This window comes from Palaemon carinicauda, chromosome 43 (assembly GCF_036898095.1).
Source record: "Palaemon carinicauda isolate YSFRI2023 chromosome 43, ASM3689809v2, whole genome shotgun sequence".
Classification (NCBI taxonomy): Eukaryota; Metazoa; Arthropoda; class Malacostraca; order Decapoda; family Palaemonidae; genus Palaemon; species Palaemon carinicauda.
The window spans coordinates 41,797,032-41,823,290 of record NC_090767.1 but is presented as its reverse complement, the minus strand read 5'-3'; the positions used below and the strand labels follow the sequence as shown (position 1 = coordinate 41,823,290).

Below are 26,259 nucleotides of genomic sequence, written 5' to 3'. Positions count from 1 at the left end.
ACTATCGGCCAGATACCGCATATACTTGTCAATTTCTTCAGTTCTTCTCAGTCCGCTGGGTCTCTATCGGGGAGGAAGGGAGGGCCTTTAATTTATATATTCACCGGGTAAGTATATTCAAAAATTTATTTTATAATCAAAATATCATTTTTAAATATTAAACTTAGCCGGTGAATATATAATAGCTGATTCACACCCATGGTGGTGGGTAGAGACCAGTATTAATACAATAAAGGCGTATATGCTCAAGAGTTTTTTGACAATTATTTCATAAAAAAACAACTTAAGTATAGGTACCTGGTAAGGAAGCTGACTCTGATGATTACTTTGCCTCATTAGTCTGCTTTCCTCACGAAGCCCAGCCATCCTCTCAGGATGCTGAAAAACTCCCAGGAGCTGTTATATCCAGGGCGAACACCCCTATAACAGGACCTCATCAATACCCTTAATCTGGGCGCTCTCAAGAAACAACATTTTGACCACCCGCCAAATCAAAAAGATTGCGAAAGACTTCTTAGTCTCCCGTACAACCCAAAATAAGATTAAAAGTTTCAAGAGCAGATTAAAGGGATTTTGACGAAGGAAAAATCTATTTCTGGGGAGAGACCTGTGGCGCCCGGTGAAAAGTCCTTCTTGTATATCTTTTCTGATAAAACCTTCCAATTATACCAGAGAAAGATAAAAGCATGGAATGCTGAGGTTACAACCCTCGCGCGAGCACCTTTTGGGTGTCGTGTATAAAGCAAAGGCGCGTGAAATCCACTATTCACAGGTTGTCTTCCATTTAGTTAATTCCTTCGTCAAAGGGATGGGCCGATACAAAGGCCCTAGACACACCCCCATCGCCGCACCACCCACGCCACGACGCGAGCGCCATCTGAACAACATCCTTCTGTATTGGCCATGATGGCTTGGAAAGGAAAGGGTGGGATCGTGTAAAATAAGGGGAAGGGTTTCACCGGGCGCCACAGGTCTCTCCCCAGAAATAGATTTTTCCTTCGTCAAAATCCCTTTTCTGGGTCGACCTGTGGCGCCCGGTGAAAATGTACCAGAGAATGCATTCCAAGCCCAACAATAACTACTAATTTAATAAGGGGAGAGAAACAACACCATGTAAAGAAAATCATATATAATTAAGGTAAGTAGGCATAAAACATAAACTAGCCACAGGGCATAGTGAGAGTAAGGATAAACAAACATGATAACAGGGAAACCTCTGAGTATCAGAGGAAAACATGCAACAAAACTGACATGGCTAAGAATATCCCAACCTTATAACAACAGAAAACAATAATAGTTACAATCATATTAACCTAATATGTAATACACTTAAGGCTAACGAACCACCAAGGAAGCGGCGTCGTGGTGCGAGTGGCGGGTAGGAGGGAGAAGAGAAGAGATGGATGAAAGGAAGAACAAAAGATCAATGGGGAGAGATAAGGCTCCCAGCTGCAACCGTTGGGTATTTAAGAGCCTGTAAGTTCTTTAGATAGTGGCGTTTGAAGACCATAGGAGATTTCCAACCCGTGTACTTCTTAAGGTTATCAAAGTCCATATTCTGGAAATAGTTCATGGAGGTAGCTATCGATCGGATATCATGAGCATGGGGAAATGATCCCGGATTGGCTTGTTTAATGAAGTATAGGATCTGTTGCCTAATGCCATGTATGGAAATGGTACCTCCTTGTTCTCTGATAAACAAGGGGCCAGACGATCGGGTAGCAGTCCTGGCTAAAAAGTCCCTGAGAGTGGTGACCGGACATAGAGAAGTATCTTGGAGAAGAGGAATAATTTTCCAAGGGGACCACCTATTTTGGGGGTCCTCGTTCTTAGCTAAGAACGCCCTGTCTGGTGAAAGAAGTACCTCACCTGAAGGGAGGAAATCCATGTTCTCTGAGTTTCGTGAGAGAGCTGCTAGTTCTGAGATTCTGGAACCCAAGGCCAAAGCTGTTAGAAATAAAGTCTTCCTAAGAAGAGTGATATAAGAGCAGGATTTGTTGTCCGTGTCGGAGGCCAGTTTGAGGACATCATTTAGAGACCAAGAGACCTTTTGAGGACGAACCGAAGGTCGAAGCCTAGCACATGCTTTTGGAATAGATGAGAAATAAGACTCCGCCAGGTTAATGTTAAACCCAACCAGGAAGACTTTCCTCAGAGCTGACTTAATGGTGGTTATAGTGCTAGCTGCTAGGCCTTTGTCAAATATGGACCTAAAGAAGGAGATGGCTAAATTAGGAGTCATAACCGAATGGTCTGAAGTCCTTAAGAAATCAGCTAGTTTCTTAACCGCCGAATCATATTGGCGAATCGTTGAGTCCCTTTTGTCTGATTCTATAAAGAGGACATTATCTGGGTCGATGTTTGCGTCCCTACGCGCCGCAAACTTCATGAAATCCACAAAGTTAGGGTTTTGGCTATCCTTGAGGAATCTGACACAGTCCGAGTTTGAACCACCTGGGTCAGTTTGGGGAATGGGATCCGGAAGGGACGGAGTTTCAACTCGAGGAGGAGAGGAAACCAACTGCTCTTTGGCTAGTGAGGTGCCACTAAAGCTACTGCCCCGTTGAAGGAGCGGAGTTTGTGCAAGACTTTCAGTAGAAGATTCACTGGAGGGAATAAGAAGATCTTCTGCCAATGGTTCCAATCCAGGGTTAATGCGTCCATGGCATAAGCCTGAGGGTCCAGGTTCGGTGTCACATAACATGGGAGTTTGTGATTGAGTCGGGTCGCGAATAGATCTACCTGGAGACCTGGAACCAGCCTGAGTATCCACCGGAAGGAGTGCATGTCCAGGGACCACTCCGATTCCAGTGGGCTCGTCCTGGATAATGCGTCTGCTATCACATTCTGGACTCCTGCTAGGTGAGTTGCTGACAGGAACCAGTCTTTTTCGGCTGCCAAGGTGAAGATAGTGACCAGGATCTGATTCAGGTTGGGTGATTTGGACACCCCCCTGTTGAGGCAGTGGACTACGGCCGTGCTGTCTGAGACTACTCTGATGTGGGTCGACCTCGGAGGGGAGATTCTCTTCAGGGTCAAGAACACCGCCATGGCTTCGAGAACATTGATATGGAACTGTCTCATGGCGGGTGACCAAGAGCCCTGAAACATCTGATGTTGGGAGTAACCCCCCCAACCACTCAGAGACGCGTCGGTATGAATTGTCACTTGTGGAGAGGGGAACTGTAGAGGAACCGACTTGGAGAGGTTCCTCCGATCGGACCATGGTTGTAGTCTCATTTTCAAGACAGAGGGGATCTTCGAGGTCTTGTCTCTTAAAGGTATTGTCGCCCTCTTTCTCCAAACTCGATTGATGTCTTTGAGTTTGGCTTTTAATAGGAGATCGGTCAGTGAGGCAAACTGGAGTAGGCCGAGGATTCGTTCTAAAGCTCTTCTGGACACCTGTTTGTGTTTGAGAAAGTTCCTGACCATGGAAGCTATCTCCCTCACCTTCTTGGGAGGAAGGGAGAGCTTGTGCTTTGAGAGGTCCCAACGGATGCCTAACCATTCGAAGAGGCTTGATGGTTGTAGGCAGGACTTCCGGAGGTTGACTTGGAAGCCCAGTTTGGCGAGAAAATGGAGTACCTTCGACGTAGCTCTGTTGCATTCCTGGTGCGACTGGGCCCAAATGAGCCAATCGTCCAGATAGGCGACGATTTGTATCCCTTGGTGTCTGAGTTGCTCGAGCACCGTCTCCCCCAGTTTCGTGAATACCCTGGGGGCAATGCTGAGACCGAAGGGCATGACTTTGAATGCGAAGGCTCTCTTGCCGAGACGGAAGCCTAGGTAAGGAGAGAAGTTTCGAGCTACTGGGACATGATAATAGGCGTCGGTAAGATCGATAGAGGTGGTGACGGCCCCACGGGGAAGTAAGGTCCGTACCTGAGAGATAGTCAGCATACGGAACTTGTCGCAAAGGATGTAAGAGTTGAGCTTCGACAAGTCCAGAACTACCCTCAACGCCGACGAGTCTTTCTTCGGGACTGTAAACAGGCGGCCTTGGAATTTCAGGGATCGAACCCGCTTGATTGCTCTCTTCTTGAGTAACTCCGCCGTGTACTCTTCCAGGATGGGAGTGGGTCTCTGGAAGAAGGTCACCGGTGGAGGAGGGGATCCCTGTGACCATTTCCAACCCAAGCCCCTTGATATTATGCTGTGAGCCCATGGACTGAAGGTCTAATGATCCCGGAAGTGATAAAGTCTCCCTCCTACCGGCATCACATCATTGGGAGGGAGTGAACTTAGGGCCCCTCCCTCCACGGGAACCCCTTACTCTAGGCCCGCCGCGTTGGCGGAACTGTCCTCTACCTCTGAAACTCCCTCTTTGGTATCCACGAAAGGAACCGGAGGATTCGTAGGCAGGGTTGTATGCAGGTGAGGGCATCCAAGAGGGGTTGGGCTGTGTACCAGGGGGAGCAGCGAGGTAGACTACCTGCTGAGGAGGCGCCTGTTGTCGAGAAGTCGAGGCCGCGGAAGGCTGTGGGGACGAGGTACCCCGGGCCGCCTTGTAAGGACTAAACCTCTGCTTCTTCTTGAAGAACGTGTCTCTCTGGGGTTCGAACCTCTTTTTGGCTGAGAGACCCCACCTTACCTGCAAATTCTGGTTTGCCCTCGCTGCGTCCTGAAGAACCTTATCCACCTCGGTCTGAGGGAAGAGGGTCTTACCCCAGCAGGAGGACGCTATCAGTCTGTTCGGCTCATGCCTGATGGTGGCCTCCGACAGAACGAACTTCCTGCAACTAACCCGAGCTGACCAGAAGTCATGGAGATCTATTTGGTAGGATAGCAGCTGGTTCTTTGTGGCGACTCTGAACAGCGTTTCCTCTGGGTAAAGAGATGCTAGGGACTCCATGGAGGTGATGGATTGGAGGGACCTAGCAAGTCTAGTACGGGTCTCGAACTCAGTTTTGAGAAGACTCTCTATTAATCTGGGAAGCTTCTCAGAGAAAAGAGTAGAGGCACAGTCCGGGTCTAGTTTCCCCACCGTGAAGGTAGAAGCCGCAGCATCCCAGGCTGCCGAGGAACCCGGAATAAGCAAAGAGGTGGGGTCCGTCTCCTTGAGAGCCGGCATGGAAGAGCCTTCCTTGATGGCCTGTATAGTCAGCTCTGTGACTTTGTCTATGAGCGGCAAAGAGATGGAGGCCGCTGTCGTAAAAATAGTGTAGGAACCTTTGTGTGGGGTGAGCTTGGAGTTAATACACCCCCACTCTGATAGTGTTCTGGCCCAGATAGCCTGGGCCTGCTCTTTTGGAAATATGACCGTTTCCTTCGGTACCTTGTCCATACGGACCAATGCATGTTCCTTTAACCGTACAAAACCATTGAACGGGAATGCTAGGCCCGGGGGATAGAACTCCAGGTCCTCTAGAGGGCGGGTGCCCATGCCCTCCAGAGTTAGGGAACCATCTACGAATGGAGCATGCAAAGCAAACCGCCAAGGATTGTTTTTATCGAAGGGCGGCAGCTTCGATGCGTCTGGGGCAGAAGGGGGAGGAAACTGAGTTCCGGCGCGGATCAGAGTAGCCATCATATCCTTAATCTCTGTTATTGCACTAGAGTGCTGTTGAACTTGATCCCTGACCAATCCTTTGATCAGTTGGATGGGGAGGAGATCAGCCCAGGGTACCTGAAAGTCACCCGTTGGTTTTTTCTTGGATTTGGTAGACTTAGACTTCTTAGGAGTAGTGGTTTTACGAGGAGCAATATGAATATCAGGAGCTGTCGAGGGTCCGGGGACCGGTGACGTTGATACTGGCAAAGCTGAAGTCTTATAAGTTCGAAGTGGCTTCACCTTGGGTCGTACGGAGGCAGAGGGATCCCGAGGAGAAGCCTTAGAGTTATCAAAACCTAGAAAGGAAGAGGTAGGAGAGGGAGTAGGAGAGAAAAGGGTTTCCACCAACTCGGCACCACTTACCTGCTTGTCCCTGGGTTCTACGTCTATATCCAGACCCGCCATGTCCATCGGTACGAGGGGTTCGTCCTCCACGGAAATGGTAGCCCTGACTTCTTCAATTAAAGGGGCAGCAAGGTCAGGGGAGACTGCAGCAGTAGTCGAGCCTGGGAAGAGACGGGAGGCCATGTCCCCATCGAGGAGATAGGGTGCGCCAGACGGGGCATTCCTGCCAAAGCCCGACACCCACGGACGAAGAGTAGCCCTTGCTGAACGAAGAGAGACATCATCGGCCTGTAAGATTTGCAGTGATTAGTGATGGAGGAGGGGGTTTGCCCTCCCAAATATACTGTGTATATCATATTCATGTCTATATTAGTGTCTGCCAACGAGAAATAAGGAACAAAGGGAAAACCCACTTACATCATCATTCAGCAGAACTGACGACAGCTCGTAACAGAGCGAGCACAAATCCGGGAACCAAACTGGGTATTGGGCCTGTCCCGGTTCCTGGATAAAGGGAATGGAGCAGTGAGCATGAGACCGGCAGAGGTCATGCCCAACGGGGTCGCTGAACGAGGCAGAGCATCCTTCAGCAGTACAACGGGCCTTCTGTAAAAGAAAGGAGACATGAGTCTGGTGTTGCTTGAAACTCTGATAAGGGATAAAAAACCTATTATTTTAGAGTTCCGGCACTCACTGAATTCCCTAAGCACCCATATTGCATTGACCAAACAACTGAATATTAACTTTAAGTTGATACCGCCCCATACCATTGTTGGCACTTTAATATTCAATTCTGTATATTTGTAATGCACCCAATGTCTGTTAATGACATAAGGATAATTAACTTGAAGCAATCCGCCGACCCCCAAGGGTCGGGGAAGCAGTGACATGCCCTTAAAATAAATATAAACACCAGCCTTAGCTAAAGGCAAGGCAAATATAAGTGTGAAGTGTATGGGCGACCTCCGGTGAAGCCGGAGCGTAATGAAATGTCCTGAATAAAGGAGCCTTAGCTAATTAGCTAAGGCAACTATAAGTGTGAAGTGTTTGGGGGACCTCCGGTGACGCCGGAGGATAATGAGATGCCCTGAATAATTCAATTGTGGCTAATAATTCAATTGTGAAAGATAAAAAGCTAAGCCGCAGCTAAAGTCTAAAGCTTAGATTATAGTAAAGCGTATTTACGATCTCCGGTGAGGCCGGAGGGAGAAGAAAGGTCCTGAATAATTATTGTGAATAACAAACACAGTTGTAATAACAAAGGCTATTGTGGATATGGCCGTGGCCTGAGACCGAAGTAAGGGCCACCGGAGGGTCGTATCTAAACAATATGAAGCCCGTCCCATGTAGTAAACAATATAAATATAACAATAGAACGAAAGTTATTGAGAATCCCTCATGGCGGAGTATAACTCAAGGCGGAGTGGAAAACGTTCATAACTACTCCCGAGCTGTAACGGGGAGAGGACGAAACACGGACCAAAATAACGCTAACAATTGAAAAGTCACGAAAAATAAATAACTCGTAAGTTATCATCCACCCAGAGGGGGAGAGGTGAGGGAGGGAGAACCCGCTGAACGCACAAAACGGAAAACGGGAAATCCGCTCCCCCACCCGAGCTAAGAAAGAAAACGAGAAAGGGGTAACTCGTGACTGCGAACAGAAAACGGGGACCCCAAGCTCTCGCTCTCTTAAACACAAAAACAGGACTAAAAAACACACAACACTATTATAAACGTATAAAATAAACCTGTACATCCATAAAACACTACGATCGAAGAATAGCAACTGCTAAAACTTAAAACAAATAGCACAGTCGAGTGACGAACGCCTCGGAGGGGCGGGTACTAAACAAATACAAAGCTAAATTGCTATCTCGTTCGTAGGCTGGACTTACTAGCAAAAAGTACCATGAGCATAAATACACAAAAAAATGAAAATAAAAATAATAACGGTTCTAAAGGCATAAGGCCAGGGACTTAGACAGAGTACTAAACGGGCAGACAAAGATGAATTCCCAAACAAGTGAATAAACAATGGCCGCCATGAAAGGCCAGACGGGAATAATAAAACAGACTATACTGGATATAAAACAAAAGCCCGGTACAATAAAATACTGTCAAAACAAACTATGGTACTTAACATTGGAATGTGTGAAGATGGAGCTTCGGACATGACAAAATAAATCCACGATTGATAAAAAAGACCGAGAGCACAACAAAACAATTCAACACTTTGTATTCCAAAAAGAAGGATGATGTTCAGATGGCGCTCGCGTCGTGGCGTGGGTGGTGCGGCGATGGGGGTGTGTCTAGGGCCTTTGTATCGGCCCATCCCTTTGACGAAGGAATTAACTAAATGGAAGACAACCTGTGAATAGTGGATTTCACGCGCCTTTGCTTTATACACGACACCCAAAAGGTGCTCGCGCGAGGGTTGTAACCTCAGCATTCCATGCTTTTATCTTTCTCTGGTATAATTGGAAGGTTTTATCAGAAAAGATATACAAGAAGGACTTTTCACCGGGCGCCACAGGTCGACCCAGAAAAAGGATATTGGGATTAAGGGAATGTAGTGGTAAAGCCTTCACCCACTACTGCACTCGCTGCTACGAATGGTCCCAGTGTGTAGCAGTCCTCATAAAGAGTCTGGACATCTTTCAAGTAATATGAAGCGAATACCGACTTGCCTCTCCAAAAGGTCGCGTCCATAATACTTTTAATGGATCTATTTTGCTTAAACGCTACTGAAGTTGCTATCGCTCTGACTTCATGAGCCTTGACTTTAAGTAAATTACGATCCTTCTCACTTAAATGAGTGTGTGCCTCCCGAATCAAAAGTCTAATAAAATAAGACCACGCATTCTTAGACATGGGCAAAGAGGGCTTTTTAACGGAGCACCATAAAGCCTCTGAACAACCTCATAGCGGTTTAGCTCTGGATAAATAAAATTTAAGAGCTCTAATGGGGCACAGCACTCTTTCAACTTCATTCCCCACAATCTCAGAAAGACTGGGGATATCAAATGATTTAGGCCAAGGACGAGACGGAAGTCCAGTCTTGGCCAAAAAACCAAGTTGAAGAGCGCATACTGCTTTATTAGTGGAGAAGCCGATGTTCTTGCTAAAAGCATGTATCTCACTAACCCTTTTAGCCGAAGCCAAGCACACCAAAAAAGTGTCTTGAGGGTAAGATCCTTCAGGGAGGCTGAATTTAATGGTTCAAACCTGTTTGACATAAGGAACCGTAGGACCACGTCCAAGTTCCAAGCAGGAGTCGAAATATGACGCTCCTTGGAAGTCTCGAAAGACTTAAGCAGGTCTTGGAGATCTTTGTTATTAGAAAGATCCAAACCCCTATGCCTGAAAACAGAAGCTAACATGCTTCTGAAGCCTTTAATGGTGGATGCAGAGAGGGAGCGACCGTTTCTCAGATAAAGCAGAAAATCCGCAATCTGCGCTACAGAGGCAATTGGAAGAGGAAATAGAGGAGGACTTGCACCAGTCTCTAAATACCTCCCATTTCGACTGATAGATCCTGATGGTAGAGGATCTTCTAGCCCTCGCGATCGCTCTAGCTGCCTCCTTCGAAAACCCTCGAGTTCAAGAGAGTCTTTCGATAGTCTGAAGGCAGTTAGACGAAGCGTGGGGAGGCTTTGATGAAATCTCTTTACGTGAGGCTGTTGCAAGAGATCCATCCGCAACAGCAGACTTCTTGGAACGTCTACCAGCCATAGAAGTACCTCTGTGAACCACTCTCTCGCGGGCCAGTGTGGAGCAACCTACATCAACCTGGTCCCTTCGTGAGAGGTGAACTTCTGCAGCACCTTGTTTAGGATCTTGAAAGGTGGAAAGGCATAAACGTCCAGGTGAGACCAGTCCAGCAGGAAAGCGTCTATGTGGGCTGCCTCTGGATCCGGAACTGGAAAGCAGTAAGTCGAGAGCCTCTTTGTCAGTGAAGTCGCAAAAAGATCTATGGTGGGTTGACCCCATGTCATCCATAGCTTCTCGCACACAGTCTTGTGCAACGTCCACTCCATGGAGATGACTTGTCCTCTTCTGCTGAGGCAGTCCGCCAAGACATTCATTTTTCCTTGCACAAATCTCGCCAAAGGAGGGATGTTACTTGCCTTAAATGGAGTTCCTTCTGATCCGTGGACCAAAGACCCGAGCATTCCAGACTGTCCAGTGGAGCTCCCTAACCCAAATCCGATGCATCTGAATACAACACATGGTTTGGGTTCTTGATCGCAAGAGAAAGACCTTCTCGAAGTCTGATGTTGCTGTCCCACCAAGTCAGACATGTCTAGACTGAGTTGGAGATTGGGAGAGAGATACTCTCTAAGCCCTTCTCCTTGTTCCAATGGTTTAGGTGAAATTGGAGAGGGCAAAGGTTGAGTCTCCCCAGAGAGATAAACTACTCCAGCGATGAAAGAGTTCCTACAAGGCTAGTTCAAACTCTTACAGAGCAACTGTTTTTCTCTTGCAAGTGAAGGACTTTTAACAGAGCTTGTTCCATTCTTGTGGGAGACAAAAAGGCCCGAAAAATCAGACACTGTATCTCCATTCCCAAATAAAGAATAGTCTGGGATGGGGAACTGTAAGTTACGACTTCTCTACGTTTACTATGAGACCTAGCTCCTTGGTTAGGTCTAATGTCCATTAGAGGCTCTCCAGACAGCGATTTAATGACGACGCCCTGATTAGCCAGTCGTCAAAATAAAAGGAGGCTCTGAATCCTCAAAAAATGTAGAAAGCTTGCTACATTTTGCAAGGGCCTTGTAAAAACAAGAGGAGCAGGAATGAGGCCGAAGTACAGTGCTCGAAATTGGTACATTACTTTCCCGTCCACAAACCTCAGATGTTGTTGAAAGTTTGGATGAATCGGGATGTGGAAGTATGCATCCTGAAGGTCGAGAGAGACCATCCAGTCGCCTTCCCTTACTGCTGCCAAGACAGATTTGGTAGTCTTCATCGTGAAGTTTGTCTTGACAATGAACATATTGAGCGCACTTACATCTCAAGTACTCCTGCAGTGAACGTGGCTGCCAGATCATTGGAGCCATCCCTGATAGCCTTGTTCCTGCAGTGAACGTGGCTGCCAGATCATTGGAGCCATCCCTGATAGCCTTGTTCATGCATGACATAATTGTACAGCAATACATTGACAGCTGGAGAGACCTTCTTACTTAAGGCTCCCAGGGACCAATCCAACAAATAAAAACTTCAAACGCTCGAAAAAACTCCTAACAGGAGATGGTCTAGCTCTGAAGCCGACCATAAAATCTTGGAGCGTCTCATGGCTAGACAACGAGTAGAGTCCATAATGCTTAAGAAGTCTCCCTGGGCAGAGGCAGGTACTCCCAAGCCGAGAACTTCTCCTCGAGCTTCTCCTGTGTCACACCAGATGCCCGTGCGAGAAGCTAATTAAGAAGGAGGAAAAGCAAAAGCAGAATTTCCTAAACTTCTCCTGGATTCCAACCAGTCTCCCAGTAAGAGCATGGCCCTCTTGGAAGAACAAGAGAGAACTGACTTCGTAAAAGTAGGCGTCGAAGAAAGTCTAGGACAAAATTTCACTAAAGAAATTCATAATTAAAATACAAGGGCTTGTTGGACCACCCTAGGTTACTCCTCTTCTGAATGACTCCCCAAAGGTACATTAGTTGAAAGGGGGTCATCTACTTCTTCAGAAGGCACATCATCTGATAAATCTAAAGTCTTGCAAGAAGGAGATTTATATTCAGAATGACGTGAAGGAAAAGCCTGACAGGCTACATCAACTTGTATATGAACAGAAGTTAAAGTTGGAGGGTCGATGTCACGTTGTGACTGCAGAGAATGTTATTCTACTACACGTCGTGACAGAAGTAACTGACGTTCAAACGTTTCTTAGTAACAGCGGTGACTGCTGTTCGATGCTATATCGTGACTACGATGACTGACCCTCGACGTCACGTCATGTCTAGGGTGTCTACCGCTCAACGTCACGTCATGTCTGCGGTGTCTGCATCTCAACGTCACGCTGTGACTGCGGTGGCTGACATTCAAAGCGATCAAAGTTACATCGAGATTTATGCTCTGCATCTCGCTTAACAGCAAAGCTGCCACTAGAGATAACGTCAGCGTGGCGTAACAAAGCTCGTCTAGAAGGTTGAAGACCCGAATCACGTATCCCAGAACCGTGACTTACAAAAAGCAAAAGATCCTTTCGCACAGGAAAAGGATCGAAAGCTTCTATTGAAGAAGAAAGCTTTAACAGCAGTGGCTGACGTTCAAACGTCACGTAGTAAACAGCAGTGACTGCTGATCGATGCTATATCGAGACTACGGTGACTGACACTCGATGTCACGTTGTGTCTACGGTGTCTACCGCTCAACGTCACGTCGAGTCTGTGGCAGAAACGTCTGTACATGAACGTCATCGCTATGAACGGGACTCTTATTATGACTACAGCTAGGACGTTGAACTTGTTCTGAAGGAACTAATAAATGTTTCAACCGTCTCGAAACTTTACGCCCAGGCTTTTAAAGAGACGAATCATCGGAAGACGAGGAGAAACTTCGTCTCTCCTGTCTTATGGCAAGGACGTGCTTGCCGAGCAACGTCTGATACCTTTGAGGGAACGTCTGTTCGTTGGTTTACACTCCTCACTCTTAGGTCCTACGGCATTCCTTCTCCCTGGTGCAGGGGAGCCTGAAAGAGGTCTCGGACTAGGCAAGTGACAAGCACGAACAAACGAACCCTCCGCAACACAGAACATGTTTTTTGCACTTACTTCACTGATATCGTATTATTCAATAATTTCACATTAAACATGAATAAAACTGATTTCTACCTGAAGCACGCAATTCTCCCTTACATCAAAAGGTTAGAATTGCGAAATGAGTCGTATAATGTAAGCACATTAGTACAAAATGAAACACATGCAAAAATCAATAAACATATACATATATATCGAATAAAACGGAAATATATAAAGTTAAAAAGATCAGTGACTGGGGAGAAGACTAAACACTAGTTCACTAAGGACTACGTTTTCAATCTCTCACCGTACAGTGCCTTGGGACGAGAATAAAAACTAAAACGTTTTATCCTCCCTCCTCGTACAGAGACTTGGGACGAGAGTAAAAAAAAAAACTGAATCGAGAACAACGTTACTCGCTCCCAAACTCCTTGTACAGAGATTTGGGACGAGAATAAAGATCGGATCGTCTCTCTCTCTCTCTCTCTCTCTCTCTCTCTCTCTCTCTCTCTCTCTCTCTCTCTCTCTCTCTCTCTTGTCACTCACAAGAGAATGGCCCACTCACCTTTCGTCAATAACAGGTTATTTGACTAAAGAAAAAAACTGAAAGGACTAAGAAATTGAAAATTAACAAGTTCCTTTAAATTAGTATCTAAAACACTTCAGTTTGAAGGAAGAATGAACAAAACGTCAAAATCGATTTAACTCTTTCTGCAAAGTGAAACCGTGATTCTCTCTTTCTCTATCGTAACGATAGAGCGCAAACTGCGTAGCATAAATAAACCAAACGTTAGTTCATCTTTGAAAAAAAACAGCACGAAGACTATTCAAAGAATATATTTTTTTAAATATTTTCTAAAAAAATATTCATTTCATCACTCTTACAGAGCAACTGTTTTAAACTAAACAAAAATAAAAGTTGAATGGGCTCAACGTTGTTTAACTTCGTTTTCCAAGTTAGGACCGCCTACAAATTATAGGTAAAGGCCGCATATAAACAAAAACATAAAATTTATCTTGATGTTTAGTATAAATGGAAAGCTAATCGAAGAGGCCTAATAAAGGCGGGTGAGATATAAAAAATAAAATATATAGAGGTAAATCTATAAATATCAACAATAATTTATAAAGTGATAAAATAACTACTAAAAGCCTTTAACACACTTCCGTACACTGAGGGAAAGGTCGGTCATCTTTTCTCTATGGAAAAACCAGAGATTAAAAAAAAAGCAAGGGCAAAACACTTTTCCTCTCCTTTCAAAAGCATTTCTATTGAAGATAGTATTGAATAATCCAACACGGCGAAAGCAATAAAACCAAAACCAAGTACTTCACCAATTCGGTCGAAAACTCGAGGTCATAAAGCGAGCGGAACCAACTTGTCGACAAGACCGACAGAGAAGAACTGGAGAAATTGACAAGTATATGCGGTATCTGGCCGATAGTTGGCGCTGGTGGGCACACCCGCAACCTTCACGGCGATCGCTCGCGAGTTTTTGGAATCTGTCGAGCCGTCAGCTATTATATATTCACCGGCTAAGTTTAATATTTAAAATTCAAAAATACTGCGATATCTGAAAACCCCCAATAACGATATTTCGTTACCCGCAATTCCATTAATACTGTAATTAGTAATATCTGCTCTTACCGATTGTTCATTGCATTACATATGACATATAATTTAGTACAGAAAGAAATTAAACACCAAAAGAGAATGTGATCATACGATAATTCAGTATACAGTACGTAGTAAAATTAAATCGAACATGAAACGCAAATCAGATGCAGTCATACCATATTAGAATGGTGTAAGGCTGCTGATGGCTACTACTGTACGTACAGTACTACAAATGTAATGGATGTGCATCTTTTCCATGAATCTTTTGTATGTATACGTACGTAGCGCTGCATCTAATAATATTCTTTGTTGCAAAAATCACATCTCGAATAAGCGTACGAGAGAGAGAGAGAGAGAGAGAGAGAGAGAGAGAGAGAGAGAGAGAGAGAGAGACAGCTGTATTATTATTATTATTATTATTATTATTATTGTTGTTATTAAAATTATTAGTTATTATTATTATTATTATTATCATTATTTATTATTATTATTATCATTACTGTATACATAGGGTACCTTGTACTTTGAATTGGTAACCTACGTAGCATATAAGACGGATTGTGATTGGTTCAAGCGCTGACAGATGACGAATAAGAACCCAAGTTTTGTAATCTAGCCTGTGATTGGTGTTTTGACCGCTTCTCCAACCCGCAGTATCTTTTCGGGGTGACTTTGTCTCCCGCCGTATCGCTGTGTAGATGTTGTTAAGTTATTGTGAACTTTAATCTGTGCTGTGCGTGACTGTTTTAAGTTGAACTTTTTGTTAAACCCTACTGTACAATGGCTCCCAAGCATTCTGTTTCTACTAAGGCTGGTAGTGAGCCTAAACGCCACCGAAAGATGATGACGATTGCTGAGAAGGTGACGCTTCTCGATATGTTAAAAGACAGTAGAAGTTACGCGGCCGCAGCCCGCCATTTTGGAGTGAACGAATCCACCGTTCGCTACATCAAGAAGGACGAGGCGAACATTAGAAAGATGGCTACCATCACCATTAGCAGATCAGCGAAGCGAGTCGTTACCACGCGTAATAAACAATCGTTCGTATGGAAGGTGCTTTAGCAGTCTGGATTGCCGACTGCCGGAAGAAGAACATAGCCTTGGATACGAACACCATCCGAACCAAGGCTTTGGGCTTGTATGAGAATTTTGCGGCAAAGGAACCTCAAGACGACGATGGCGACCATGCTGAAGAACAAGATGATGTAGATGAACCTCAACCAGGGACATCCACTGATTCCCAGACTCAGAAACGTTTTTCCGCCAGCAAAGGATGGTTCGCGAAGTTTCAGAAACGCTTCGCCCTGAAAAGTGTTTCCCTGCATGACGAGGCTGCTTCCGCTGACACTACCGCTGCTGAAACTTACGCGAACGAGACGTTCAAGAACATTATCGCTGAAGGTGGATACAAGCCGGAACAAGTGTTTAATATGGATGAGACCGGCTTGTTTTGGAAGAGAATGCCGTCGCGAACTTTCCTGTTCAAAGAAGAAGCCAAAGCCTCTGGCTTTAAAGCATTCAAGGATCGCGTTACCCTCGTGATGTGTGGCAATGCTGCTGGATTTTTGCAAAAGCCGGGGCTTATTTACAAGTCGAAAAATCCTCGCGCTTTGAAAAAAAAAATTAGAATCTCCTTCCCGTGTACTGGATACATAATCAAAAAGCATGGATTACGACGATGCTGACCTCCAACTGGTTCCACCAGTGTTTCATCCCGCAAGTCAGTCAATATCTCTTAAGAGAAGGGCTTGCCATTTAAGATCCTTCTCCTTATGGATAACGCTGGTGGACACGCAACTGACCTGTCGCGTGAGGGCGTTCAGGTTGAGTTCCTGCCACCCAACACAACGTCATTAATTAAACCGATGGATCAGGGGGTTATCAGGGCGTTCAAGGCCCTCTACACGAAGAATACCTTGGCAGACCTCGTTGCGCGTGTGGATGCTGCCGAAGATGAAGATGAAGATTTTAATTTGAAGGCGTACTGGCGGAAGTACACCATAGCCACGTGCCTTCAGAACATTCAGAAGGCACTGCAAGAAATTAAACCTGCAACCGTTAATGCGAGCTGGAAGAAGTTGTGGCCCCAGATTGTTTACGACGACGAGGGATTTACTCCGTCTGAAATCCAACACTCTGCAATACGCAAATCTGTGCACTTGGCTGCGCTAATTGGAGGTGACGGGTTTGGCGACATGACGACTGAAGACGTCGACGAGTTGTTGGACTGCCATTCCCAGCCGCTAACTGACGCAGACCTAGAAGACCTGACGAAATCGGCCAGTGAAGAAGAGAGCAAAACACAGGAAGAGACCCAAGAAAATGTCGAAGAAACGGGCTTAACATTAGAACGGCTTGCCAAGGTCTGCAACCATATAAAGGAGGTGAAAGAAATGTTGCAAGAGTGGGACAAGGATATGGTTCCTTCCATGCAATTCTGCAACAAAATCGACGAAGACATGACTCCCTACAGGATGCTCTTAGAGCGAAAAAAGAAGCACCGGCAGCAACTTCCGATCACAATGTTCTTCCAGCCACGCAAAAAAGAGCCACTTCCTCCTGCTAATATGCCTTCGGAAGAAATTGAAGAAGTTTCCCAGGAAGAAGTTAAAGAGGTGTCCCAGGAAAAGACACCTCCGTCTGAAGACGTAAAATACTATCATTGGCTGCACAGTAGAAGACATCATCAGCTTCATCATCATCATTTCTACTGTGCAGCAAATTCATCGCCATCATCATTCAAGTTTTTCTTCAACTTCTTTCGTGGTGAGTACAGTAAACATCTTTATTTTTTACTTTAATATTCTAACATTTTAATATTTGTGCCTGTTTTAGTTTAGTATGCATTAAGTTAAAGGGAAGGTTTTAAAAGTCTGAAGAGTATACATGTTGTAACCTATCATATTTTTTTTGTTTAAAATTTACATTTACGTACGTAAAACACACACACACACACACACACACACACTCTCTCTCTCTCTCTCTCTCTCTCTCTCTCTCTCTCTCTCTCTCTCTCTCTCGTAAATTGTTTTCCTGCTTTGCTATTATGTACTGTATGATTTTATATAGATACGGTAAATAATATTTGTAATAACATATTTTCTAAAAGCTTTTACTGTAATATCATTATTTATCACTTTCATCATGCGCGTTAAATGCCTTCGTTTGTTTATTATAATCGAAGATCGAGCGTACTTTATGACGCCGCCGTTTCAGGCGGCGTCATAAAGAAAAACATTTCATTTGGAAGTCCTAAGAAAAATTAAGTAAAACATTGGTAATAACAAAATCAACATACTGAATAATCAATATAATCGATGCAAAAACTAACCTAAACACAGATGTGTAAATGCGTTTGTTTCTTCATTATGATCAGAGATAAACGTAAACAAAACATTGGTTGCCATTTTTTATCGTGCTTTTTGGCGTGTTAAGGAAACGCATGATATAAAATCACCTTTAATATTTGTGCCTGTTTTAGTTTAGGGTACTGTAGTACATGCATTAAGTGTTCTGTACATTAAAGGGTAGTTTGTTAACAGTACTACGTACAAGGGAAGATTTTAAAAGTCTGAATATACATGTTAAATAAATACGTAAATATGGTGTCACTACTTTGCGGATTTTCACCTATCGCGGTCGGGTCTGGAACCTATCTACCGCGATAAACGAGGGCTCACTGTATTTTAAATTTCTTGAGCATTTAAATAATCAAATATTACTTTCGATTTACTATCAGTTGTATTGTGATTAAGAGAACACATAGTACAAACACGGAGACAATTTTCTTATCATTTGAAATCTCTTCATAATGAATATTTAATCAGCAGCAATATGTAATAGGATATGTTTCCATACAATTCGTTTATAGGCCGTATTATTAGTTATCACTGTATTCTCTCTCTCTCTCTCTCTCTCTCTCTCTCTCTCTCTCTCTCTCTCTGTCACATAGCAGAACACAAAATATTTGTTTCCTTAGATATAGTCAATTAAATATGCCCAAAAATTAGACCGTGTAAAGATTCACGAGAGAGAGAGAGAGAGAGAGAGAGAGAGAGAGAGAGAGAGAGAGAGAAATCTGTGATAATTGTTTACCCAGCATTAAGAATTTGATTTATAATAGTTGGCTTTGGGATGGCCAAGAACAATGCAATACCTATTAAACAAAAATTCTAATGAAAATCACTTTAAAATTCAAGCTGGCTGATGATATCAAATAGCCCAAGCTCCTTTACACTGGGAGTGCTGCACGCCACTACCTATCTCCTAACCCAGCTAGTCTTAGCTCTCTCTGTACAGTATATATCTATCTACTGTGGTAAAAAAATTACAACTACATGTACTCGTCGACTTACAACATATATCAAACTCAAATACAGTGAGCCCTCGCTACTTCGCGGTTCGACCATCGCGGATTTTTTTCATAACGCATGTATATACACATATCGAGGATTTTCCAGAAATTTCAAAAATACCGCGATATATGAAGACCCCAAATACGTATTTCGTTAATTCCATTAATACTGTAATTAGTAATATCTGCTCTTACTGATGGTTCATTGCATTACATATGACATATAATTCAGTACAGAAAGAAATAAAACACGAAAAGAGAATGTGATCATACGATAATTCAGTATACAGTAAGTAGTAAAATTAAATAGATCATGAAACGCAAATCAAATGCAGTCATACCGTATTTGAATGGTGTAAGGCAGCTGATGGCTACTACTACAAATGTAATGGATGTGCATCTTTTCCATGAATCTTTTGTATGTATACGTACGTAGTACTGCATCCAATAATATTCTTTGTTGCAAAAATGTTATTTTCCTTAGTAAAATAAATTTTTGAATATACTTACCCGGTGATCATGTAGCTGCTGCTCTGCTGCCCGACAGAAAAAACCTACGGGCGGGATACGCCAGCGATCGCTATACAGGTGGGGGTGTACAACAACAGCGCCATCTGTCGAGTAGGTACTCAGGTACTTCTTGTCAACAAGAACCAATTTTCTCCTCGGTCCACTGGGTCTCTATGGGGAGGAAGGGAGGGTCCTTTAATTCATGATCACCGGGTAAGTATATTCAAAAATTTATTTTACTAAGGAAAATAACATTTTTCAATTTTAATCTTACCCGGTGATCATGTAGCTGATTCACACCCAGGGGGGTGGGTGGAGACCAGCATACATGTTAACAATAGAAGCTAAGTATCCCGTATTTCATTTTAGCAGTTATTCAAAATAACAAACATAAAATTAATAAGTACCTGGTAAGGAAGTCGACTTGAACTATTACTCTGCCTTTTTAAGTACGTCTTCCTTACTGAGCCTCGCGATCCTCTTAGGATGCTGAGCGACTCCTAGGTGCTGAAGTATGAAGGGCTGCAACCCATACTAAAGGACCTCATCACAACCTCTAATCTCGGCGCTTCTCAAGAAAGAATTTGACCACCCGCCAAATCAACCAGGATGCGAAAGGCTTCTTAGCCTTCCGTACAACCCAAAAACAACAATAAAAAGTATTTCAAGAGAAAGATTAAAAAGGGTTATGGGATTATGGGAATGTAGTGGTTGAGCCCTCACCTACTACTGCACTCGCTGCTACGAATGGTCCCAGGGTGTAGCAGTTCTCGTAAAGAGACTGGACATCTTTAAGGTAAAATGATGCGAACACTGACTTGCTTCTCCAATAGGTTGCATCCATTACACTCTGCAGAGATCTGTTTTGTTTGAAGGCCACTGAAGTAGCGACAACTCTAACTTCATGTGTCCTTACCTTCAGCAAAGCATGGTCTTCCTCATTCAGATGAGAATGGGCTTCTCTAATCAAAAGTCTGATGTAATAAGACACCTCCGTCTGAAGACGTAAAATACTATCATTGGCTGCACAGTAGAAGACATCATCAGCTTCATCATCATCATTTCTACTGTGCAGCAAATTCATCGCCATCATCATTCAAGTTTTTCTTCAACTTCTTTCGTGGTGAGTACAGTAAACATCTTTATTTTTTACTTTAATATTCTAACATTTTAATATTTGTGCCTGTTTTAGTTTAGTATGCATTAAGTTAAAGGGAAGGTTTTAAAAGTCTGAAGAGTATACATGTTGTAACCTATCATATTTTTTTTGTTTAAAATTTACATTTACGTACGTAAAACACACACACACACACACACACACACTCTCTCTCTCTCTCTCTCTCTCTCTCTCTCTCTCTCTCTCTCTCTCTCTCTCGTAAATTGTTTTCCTGCTTTGCTATTATGTACTGTATGATTTTATATAGATACGGTAAATAATATTTGTAATAACATATTTTCTAAAAGCTTTTACTGTAATATCATTATTTATCACTTTCATCATGCGCGTTAAATGCCTTCGTTTGTTTATTATAATCGAAGATCGAGCGTACTTTATGACGCCGCCGTTTCAGGCGGCGTCATAAAGAAAAACATTTCATTTGGAAGTCCTAAGAAAAATTAAGTAAAACATTGGTAATAACAAAATCAACATACTGAATAATCAATATAATCGATGCAAAAACTAACCTAAACACAGATGTGTAAATGCGTTTGTTTCTTCATTATGATCAGAGATAAACGTAAACAAAACATTGGTTGCCATTTTTTATCGTGCTTTTTGGCGTGTTAAGGAAACGCATGATATAAAATCACCTTTAATATTTGTGCCTGTTTTAGTTTAGGGTACTGTAGTACATGCATTAAGTGTTCTGTACATTAAAGGGTAGTTTGTTAACAGTACTACGTACAAGGGAAGATTTTAAAAGTCTGAATATACATGTTAAATAAATACGTAAATATGGTGTCACTACTTTGCGGATTTTCACCTATCGCGGTCGGGTCTGGAACCTATCTACCGCGATAAACGAGGGCTCACTGTATTTTAAATTTCTTGAGCATTTAAATAATCAAATATTACTTTCGATTTACTATCAGTTGTATTGTGATTAAGAGAACACATAGTACAAACACGGAGACAATTTTCTTATCATTTGAAATCTCTTCATAATGAATATTTAATCAGCAGCAATATGTAATAGGATATGTTTCCATACAATTCGTTTATAGGCCGTATTATTAGTTATCACTGTATCTCTCTCTCTCTCTCTCTCTCTCTCTCTCTCTCTCTCTCTCTCTCTCTCTCTCTGTCACATAGCAGAACACAAAATATTTGTTTCCTTAGATATAGTCAATTAAATATGCCCAAAAATTAGACCGTGTAAAGATTCACGAGAGAGAGAGAGAGAGAGAGAGAGAGAGAGAGAGAGAGAGAGAGAGAAATCTGTGATAATTGTTTACCCAGCATTAAGAATTTGATTTATAATAGTTGGCTTTGGGATGGCCAAGAACAATGCAATACCTATTAAACAAAAATTCTAATGAAAATCACTTTAAAATTCAAGCTGGCTGATGATATCAAATAGCCCAAGCTCCTTTACACTGGGAGTGCTGCACGCCACTACCTATCTCCTAACCCAGCTAGTCTTAGCTCTCTCTGTACAGTATATATCTATCTACTGTGGTAAAAAAATTACAACTACATGTACTCGTCGACTTACAACATATATCAAACTCAAATACAGTGAGCCCTCGCTACTTCGCGGTTCGACCATCGCGGATTTTTTTCATAACGCATGTATATACACATATCGAGGATTTTCCAGAAATTTCAAAAATACCGCGATATATGAAGACCCCAAATACGTATTTCGTTAATTCCATTAATACTGTAATTAGTAATATCTGCTCTTACTGATGGTTCATTGCATTACATATGACATATAATTCAGTACAGAAAGAAATAAAACACGAAAAGAGAATGTGATCATACGATAATTCAGTATACAGTAAGTAGTAAAATTAAATAGATCATGAAACGCAAATCAAATGCAGTCATACCGTATTTGAATGGTGTAAGGCAGCTGATGGCTACTACTACAAATGTAATGGATGTGCATCTTTTCCATGAATCTTTTGTATGTATACGTACGTAGTACTGCATCCAATAATATTCTTTGTTGCAAAAATGTTATTTTCCTTAGTAAAATAAATTTTTGAATATACTTACCCGGTGATCATGTAGCTGCTGCTCTGCTGCCCGACAGAAAAAACCTACGGGCGGGATACGCCAGCGATCGCTATACAGGTGGGGGTGTACAACAACAGCGCCATCTGTCGAGTAGGTACTCAGGTACTTCTTGTCAACAAGAACCAATTTTCTCCTCGGTCCACTGGGTCTCTATGGGGAGGAAGGGAGGGTCCTTTAATTCATGATCACCGGGTAAGTATATTCAAAAATTTATTTTACTAAGGAAAATAACATTTTTCAATTTTAATCTTACCCGGTGATCATGTAGCTGATTCACACCCAGGGGGGTGGGTGGAGACCAGCATACATGTTAACAATAGAAGCTAAGTATCCCGTATTTCATTTTAGCAGTTATTCAAAATAACAAACATAAAATTAATAAGTACCTGGTAAGGAAGTCGACTTGAACTATTACTCTGCCTTTTTAAGTACGTCTTCCTTACTGAGCCTCGCGATCCTCTTAGGATGCTGAGCGACTCCTAGGTGCTGAAGTATGAAGGGCTGCAACCCATACTAAAGGACCTCATCACAACCTCTAATCTCGGCGCTTCTCAAGAAAGAATTTGACCACCCGCCAAATCAACCAGGATGCGAAAGGCTTCTTAGCCTTCCGTACAACCCAAAAACAACAATAAAAAGTATTTCAAGAGAAAGATTAAAAAGGGTTATGGGATTATGGGAATGTAGTGGTTGAGCCCTCACCTACTACTGCACTCGCTGCTACGAATGGTCCCAGGGTGTAGCAGTTCTCGTAAAGAGACTGGACATCTTTAAGGTAAAATGATGCGAACACTGACTTGCTTCTCCAATAGGTTGCATCCATTACACTCTGCAGAGATCTGTTTTGTTTGAAGGCCACTGAAGTAGCGACAACTCTAACTTCATGTGTCCTTACCTTCAGCAAAGCATGGTCTTCCTCATTCAGATGAGAATGGGCTTCTCTAATCAAAAGTCTGATGTAATAAGAGACTGCGTTCTTCGACATCGGTAAAGCAGGTTTCTTAATAGAACACCATAAAGCTTCTGATTGTCCTCGTAATGGCTTCGTACGTCTTAAATAGTACTTAAGAGCTCTTACTGGGCATAGTACTCTCTCTTGTTCGTTTCCAACCAAACTGGACAGACTTGCAATCTCGAACGATTTGGGCCAAGGACGAGAAGGGAGCTCGTTTTTAGCTAAAAAACCAAGCTGTAAGGAACATGTAGCCGTTTCAGATGTAAATCCTATGTTCCTGCTGAAGGCGTGTATCTCACTGACTCTTTTAGCTGTTGCTAAGCAAACGAGGAAAAGAGTCTTCAAAGTGAGATCTTTAAAAGAGGCTGATTGAAGCGGTTCGAACCTTGCTGACATCAGGAACCCTAAAACCACGTCTAAGTTCCAACCTGGTGTGGCTAACCGACGCTCCTTTGAGGTCTCAAAAGACTTAAGGAGGTCCTGTAGATCTTTGTTGGTGGAAAGATCTAAGCCTCTGTGGCGGAAGACTGCTGCCAACATGCTTCTGTAACCTTTGATCGTAGGAGCTGATAGGGATCTTACCTTCCTTAGGTGTAAAAGGAAGTCAGCTATCTGCGTTACAGAGGTACTGGTTGAGGATACTGAATTCGCCTTGCACCAGCTTCGGAAGACTTCCCATTTTGACTGGTAGACCTTGAGAGTGGATGTCCTCCTTGCTCTGGCAATCGCTCTGGCTGCCTCCTTCGAAAAGCCTCTAGCTCTTGAGAGTCTTTCGATAGTCTGAAGGCAGTCAGACGAAGAGCGTGGAGGCTTGGGTGTACCTTCTTTACGTGCGGCTGATGCAGAAGGTCCACTCTTAGAGGAAGAGTCCTGGGAACGTCTACTAGCCATTGCAGTACCTCGGTGAACCATTCTCTCGCGGGCCAGAGGGGAGCAACCAACGTCAACCTTGTCCCTTCGTGAGAGGCGAACTTCTGCAGTACCTTGTTGACAATCTTGAACGGGGGGAACGCATAAAGGTCTAGATGGGACCAATCCAGAAGAAAGGCATCTACGTGAACTGCTGCTGGGTCCGGAAACGGTGAGCAATAATTTGGGAGCCTCTTGGTCATCGAGGTAGCGAACAGATCTATGGTGGGCTGACCCCACAGGGCCCATAGTCTGTTGCAAACATTCTTGTGAAGGGTCCATTCTGTAGGGATGATCTGACCCTTCCGGCTGAGGCGGTCTGCCATGACGTTCATGTCGCCTTGAATGAACCTCGTTACAAGCGATATCTTTCGATCTCTTGACCAGGTGAGGAGGTCCCTTGCGATCTCGAACAACGTCCTCGAATGAGTCCCTCCTTGCTTGGAGATGTACGCCAAGGCTGTAGTGTTGTCGGAGTTCACCTCCACCACCTTGCCTAGAAGGAGGGACTTGAAGCTTCTCAAGGCCAGATGAACTGCCAGTAGCTCCTTGCAGTTGATGTGTAGTGCTCTTTGATCCGGATTCCACGTGCCCGAGCATTCCCGACCGTCCAGTGTCGCACCCCAGCCCGTGTCCGATGCGTCCGAGAAGAGAAGGTGGTCGGGGGTCTGAACAGCCAGTGGTAGACCTTCCTTGAGAAGAATGTTGTTCTTCCACCAAGTCAGTGCAGACTTCATCTCTTCGGATATAGGAACTGAGACCGCTTCTAGCGTCATGTCCTTTCTCCAGTGAGCAGCTAGGTGATACTGAAGGGGTCGGAGGTGGAGTCTCCCTAACGCGATGAACTGGTCCAGCGATGAAAGCGTCCCTATTAGACTCATCCACTGTCTGACTGAACATCGGTTCCTTTTCAGCATGCTCTGGATGCATTCTTGGGCTTGACTGATTCTGGGGGCCGACGGAAAAGCCCGAAAAGCTTGACTCTGAATCTCCATACCTAGATAGACTATAGTTTGGGATGGGACGAGTTGGGACTTTTCTATATTGACCAGGAGACCCAATTCCTTGGTCAGATCCATAGTCCATTTGAGATTCTCCAGACAGCGACGACTTGACGCAGCTCATAAAAGCCAGTCGTCCAAATAGAGGGAGGCTCTGATGTCTGCTAAATGCAGGAATTTGGCAATATTCCTCATCAGCTTGGTAAACACTAGAGGTGCCGTGCTTAGGCCAAAGCACAGGGCTTGGAACTGGTAAACCACCTTCCCAAAGACGAACCTTAGGAAAGGTTGGGAATCTGGGAGGATGGGGACGTGAAAGTACGCGTCCTTCAGGTCTAACGAGACCATCCAGTCTTCCTTCCTGACCGATGCTAGCACCGACTTCGTCGTCTCCATGGTGAACGTCTGCTTGGTGACAAAGACATTTAGAGCACTGACGTCCAGCACCGGTCTCCACCCTCCTGTCTTCTTCGCTACTAAGAAGAGACGGTTGTAGAAGCCCGGGGATTGATGGTCCCGGACTATGACTACCGCTCCCTTTTGTAGCAAGAGAGACACCTCTTGCTGTAAAGCTAGCCTCTTGTCCTCCTCTCTGTACCTGGGAGAGAGGTCGATGGGAGTTGTTGCTAGAGGGGGCTTGCGCAAGAATGGAATCCTGTACCCCTCTCTGAGTAACTTCACAGACTGTGCGTCTGCACCCCTGTTCTCCCAGGCCTGCCAGTAGTTCTTGAGCCTGGCTCCCACTGCTGTCTGGAGAAGATGGCAGTCAGACTCTGCCTTTTGAGGACTTGGAACCCTTCTTCTTTTTGCCACGTTGACTATCGGCACGGGTACCTCCTCTGCTGGAGGTTCTGCCACGAAAGGGCGGAATGAACCTAGACGCTGGTGTGTCCATCCTAGGTCTAGGCACGGAAGGTAAAGCTGTGACTTTACGTGCGGATGACGCCACCAGGTCATGGGTGTCTTTCTGGATCAAAGAGGCGGCAATCCCCTTGATCAGCTCTTCAGGAAAGAGACACTTGGATA

The 26,259-nt window shown here is 43.9% G+C and overlaps 1 protein-coding gene across 1 annotated transcript; it reads right to left on the bottom strand.

Moving 5' to 3' along the window:
* Positions 1 to 4,218: 4,218 nt before the first annotated feature.
* LOC137633571 (uncharacterized) lies at positions 4,219 to 6,660 on the bottom strand. The gene is made up of 2 exons (XM_068365848.1): positions 6,314 to 6,660; positions 4,219 to 6,184 (listed from the first exon to the last, which is right to left on the bottom strand). Exon 2 carries the CDS (start codon positions 6,077 to 6,079, stop codon positions 4,223 to 4,225), a length of 1,857 nt encoding a protein of 618 aa, XP_068221949.1. The 5' UTR covers positions 6,080 to 6,184; positions 6,314 to 6,660; the 3' UTR covers positions 4,219 to 4,222.
* Between the last annotated feature and the right edge of the window lie 19,599 nt (positions 6,661 to 26,259).